The sequence below is a fragment of the Sinocyclocheilus rhinocerous genome, unplaced genomic scaffold (genome assembly GCF_001515625.1).
Source record: "Sinocyclocheilus rhinocerous isolate Xijiao unplaced genomic scaffold, SAMN03320098_v1.1 scaffold3307, whole genome shotgun sequence".
Taxonomy (NCBI): domain Eukaryota; kingdom Metazoa; phylum Chordata; class Actinopteri; order Cypriniformes; family Cyprinidae; genus Sinocyclocheilus; species Sinocyclocheilus rhinocerous.
The window spans coordinates 134,697-139,258 of NW_015642050.1; the positions used below are offsets into that span (position 1 = coordinate 134,697).

Consider the following 4,562-nt stretch of genomic DNA (forward strand, 5'->3'; position numbering starts at 1 on the left):
ACTGGATACTGAAAATTCAGCTTTGCATCACAGGAATAAATTAAATTTTAAGATATATTCAAATAGAAAACAGTTATTTTACGTGATAATAATATTTCACAATATTCCTATTTTTACTGTATTTTTGATCAAATAAATGCAGCCTTGGGGAGCATACGAGACTGTCCAATGCGCTGAAAAGGGAGCATACTAGGGAGCATGGCAGCAGCCGATCTCAAAAAAGCTTCTGATTTAGACCAAATTAAAAACAAATGTAATATTTATTTAACAATTTAAACATTTATGGTGAACTTAAACTGCAAAAAGAGAACAGTCAACATATTTTAGACAAATAATAGGAAAAGTAAAAGAGGAAATGTTTTTTCAACTCATAAACCCAAACTGGTCTCAGGGTAGAGCTGGTCTAGACCACAGCACACACCAGCCTCACTATTATTAAACCAGCTCCCCTCTGAGCTCAAACGGCAAGTCTGTGTCTCTTCTGCGTCTGTACACCATAGAATCATAAACTCCTGCTGTTACGTCCACATCAGCTTTACCGTATGCCCTTCCCTGTGGAGAACAGTGGAATAAACGACAACTATAAACAAAAGCGAAACTGCAAACTGAGAGTCTGTCACATAAAAACTATTGCACTACTATGCTGCAATACCATAACTCTGCAATCATAAGGGAGCTTGTGTATATCATGCATTCTTTGATTTAGACCTGGGAACTTAGATATAAAATGTATTAACTGCATCTTTCTAGATAGATCCAACTGGTTGTTGGTTCTCACCCACCTCATAGTAGGTGGATACTGGTGCTCGAGGATGAAATTGGGCAGCAGGGGGCAGCAGTGAGTAGCCCTGCAGGTCCTCGGACGTCCCCCAGCCTCTCACCTCCTCATAGTCGTGAGTGAGAGGGTTTGTGCCGTGTCTGCCATCTGGAGGCAAGGAAACACAGCACATGAATACTTCAACGTGCTTTCAAACTGCAAAAACGTTTTAATTGTTAACTAATCCATAAACTGTCACTGGAGGGGTTTGCTCAGATATTGAATACTCACTTTGCATAAAAACAAGAAGGCAAAGATCACTATTATTCTCACTCATACTCAGATTTGTTCATATCATAACTAAGTATAAAAAATAAGTCGCGTGGATGAGCGATTTGTTTGTAAGCTTCCAATGAAAGACAGACCTGAACCATACAGTCTCTTAGGACCCACAAACACTCATAACACCCTAGAAACTGTTTAGCGATGGGCCACAAACACTAACTTTTTTTGCTAAATGGGCAGAAAGTTATTTGGGAAAGGGATCAGAATTTGACAGAAGCAAAATTTTAATCTAAAAAATTAAAAGTTAAGCTTTAAAATCCCTCTTAAGTGTATAAGAACATCAGATTTAGTCTCACCATGATCCTCAGGCCCTTCAGGGTGAGTAAACAGGGCAGGACTGTAGGCCTCACTTGGGTAGTAATAATGAGAACTCTCCTGCTATTGAGGAAAAAAGGACATCTTCAGTAGTAATACACATTGTTTGTGAATTCAGGTGTGATCTTTTTCAATACAAGACAGGAAACATTCCTTTCATGTATTTTTATCTGAATGTTTAAAAAAAAAATCATGGGAAAGCCTGAACAGACTGTGTGAGTGTCCAGTGATATACCCGTCCGTAGCTCTCATAGACGCTGCTGTCAGGCTCGGAGCTGCTGTCAATGAGGAGTGTTCGCTGTGCCGAGGCGTTGATAAGCTCTCTGCTCGCATAGCGGGTTGAGCCGCTCGCCGTGGACCTGCAGAAACACAGAAACATCACATTCACAACACAACACACCTGCAAGTTAGAAAACATGACAAGAAAGAGAACTTCTGCAAGCAGGGAGGAATTTCTGAGGAGCACTCAATAAATACAGATGCCCAGAACATCTATTGAAATCTATACTATATATATACACAATAACACTAATGCATCATCCACTGTACATATGTTATATAATATTATATACTGTATATTTACACAACTAAATTATGTATTAATAAAATAAATATATATTTCTTAATAATTATAAATAATGTTATATTCCTTTCATATTTGCTTTTAATTTAATATTATTAAATGACATTTATAAATAACTTAAAATATACTATATATATATTATATACATAATGAATGACTCACTATTGCATATTAGATTTTATGCCTTAACACAAATCACTCTTTTATGTCTTAATGTTTACACACATCAATAAACTAATAATACACACATTTAATAAATTAAAAAATCTAAATATTTATCTTTCTTTCATTTTTTTTCTCATTGAATATTCTGGGTCATTTTACAGAAGTAAAATGCTCTGCCTATGCCATTTTATGTTAAGTTAAAAAAAATTAAATTACATAGACAGACTTCTCTTTTTTATTATCCTATTAAAACTCCAAGACTTTTGTCTATTCTGCTTTTTTTTGGGCTCATGACTCACCTGTAGGCTGGTGAAATGAACACTCTGTACTTCTCTGGAGTCTATTTATGGAGATGCAAGCTAAGCAGCGTTTCTATATGCTGTCTTGAGGGCTTCTATAGCTACTGGAAGCTGAAAGGCTTCATCCAGACAGGCAGAAGTTGTTCAGAAAGCCTTTTAGCCATCATAGCATGCTGGTCTTGCTTGTTAGTGCGGCTCGCTAAGGCTCACATCACCATTACTACTGCTCATATTAAGGCATAGGAGTTTGTTCAAATCTCTATATCCAAGTATTAAACTTTACGGCAGTAAATAACCACCTAGCAAACCTAGCATCATTGCAACAAGTTTTGTACTCACATTTTTATCAGCAAACTTATTTTTTCAGGGTTTAGCCATGCATCAGGGTCAGGACTAAGTGGGCATACCTGCAACAGAGCTTTGATTCAGAGCGCTAAAGTGACTCACCTCTGCTCCTCGCTTTTCGTCTCCTGTGAAATGCTCCTGGTGTCCTCTGAGTGCAAAAAACCAAATGAGAGTGGCATGTTACAGGGCAAAGGTCACAGGAAGGAGAGCATGACGGAAATAAAAGGAAAGCCAGAACGTCAGAAAGACAGAACACAAGAAACATTCATCATACGTTATTTCAATTATTGGTTTCTCCTTACAAATTGTGTTGTGACAGTAGCTTTAATAAACTGATAAAAAGGGCCGTTCAAATTGAAAGCGAGAGGAGAGGACGACAGGTTCATGAATAGAGAGGAAAAGAAAAAAAAAGGGAGCGAGAGATGAGAGGGGAGAGACAAGACACCTGACAGTTTGAAGGAAGAGGCGAGGCGAACAAAAGACAGATGGGGTGAGTGAGAGAGAAAATGACAGAGGACGAAAGGGAAAGGGCCGCGATAAGGGGAGAGACGAAGGGAGGAAGTGACAGCTGCCGGGGAAAGGAGAGATGGCGGGAGGATGCAGATGGCTGAGGAGGTAGCGAGTGAGATAAGAGAAAAAGATAGATGGATTTAAAAGTGAGAAATCATATTAAGATTCAGACAGTTCATCCCTTTTGCACTGCGTGCTGTCGCTGCGAGTCGACCAGTCTAGGACACGCTGTCTAACAGCACAAAGTAGAAATGGCGACACGCTGAGGAGTTTCGCTGTCAATTACCTTTCAGGCTCCGCCCTCTTTTCCATTTGGCGAATAGAAAGCAGCTCAGAGGGTTTAGGAACAACAGAAGACCGCCCACAACCAGGATCACCACCACATAGACAGGAAGACCGCGACCTGTTGAGGAACAAGAGTTGTGAATAAAAACTACATATTGCGTCTGAAAATATCATTTTATTAAAGTGATGTACAGTGAGAGGACCCCAAAACATATGTGACCCTGGAGCACAAAACCAGTCTTAAGTCGCTGGGGTATATTTGTAGCGATAGCCAAAAATACATTGTATGGGTCAAAATTATAGATTTTTCTTTTATGCCAAAAATCATTAGGATATTAAATAAAGATCATGTTCCATGAAGATATTTTGTAAATTTCCTACTGTAAATATATTAAAACTTAATTTTTGATTAGTAATATGCATTGCTAAGAACTTCATTTGGACAACTTTAAAGTCGATTTTCTCAATATTTTGATTTTTTTGCACCCTCAGATTCCAGATTTTCAAATAGTTGTATCTCGGCCAAATATTGTCCAATCCTAACAAACCATACATCAATGAAAAGCTTATTTATTCAGCTTTCAGATTATGTATACATCTCAATTTCGAAAAATGGACCCTTATTACTGGTTTTGTTGTCCAGGGTCACATATTTGGACACTAATTGACTTAAAGTTGTAAAAGACAACATTTTTTGGAAACTTTATGGTTGTCAATTATCTGTGTTTTTCCTCATGCAACCTCTATAAGAAATTATCAACTGTTTTTTTTTTTTTTTTCCTGGCTAATTTATGAAAAATTAAAACCTTTTTGGACAGGAATGACTGAGAGTGTAGCATATATTTTATACAATAAAATTAAATAATTAAATTATAACAAAAAAAATAAAGTATTATTTAAAATAACAATAAAAATCCTACTACTATTACTAGTACAAATTATTATTATTATTATTACT

The 4,562-nt window shown here is 37.0% G+C and overlaps 1 protein-coding gene across 1 annotated transcript in view; it reads right to left on the reverse strand.

Annotated features, from left to right (window-relative positions):
* Positions 1-435: 435 nt before the first annotated feature.
* The window catches only part of LOC107755383 (nephrin-like), a 54,812-nt gene continuing 50,685 nt past the window's right edge, over positions 436-4,562 (reverse strand). Inside the window, 6 exon segments of the mRNA XM_016572162.1 lie at positions 436-552; positions 783-925; positions 1,399-1,480; positions 1,653-1,776; positions 2,912-2,957; positions 3,606-3,722. Coding sequence (XP_016427648.1) covers positions 436-552; positions 783-925; positions 1,399-1,480; positions 1,653-1,776; positions 2,912-2,957; positions 3,606-3,722 — 629 coding nt within the window.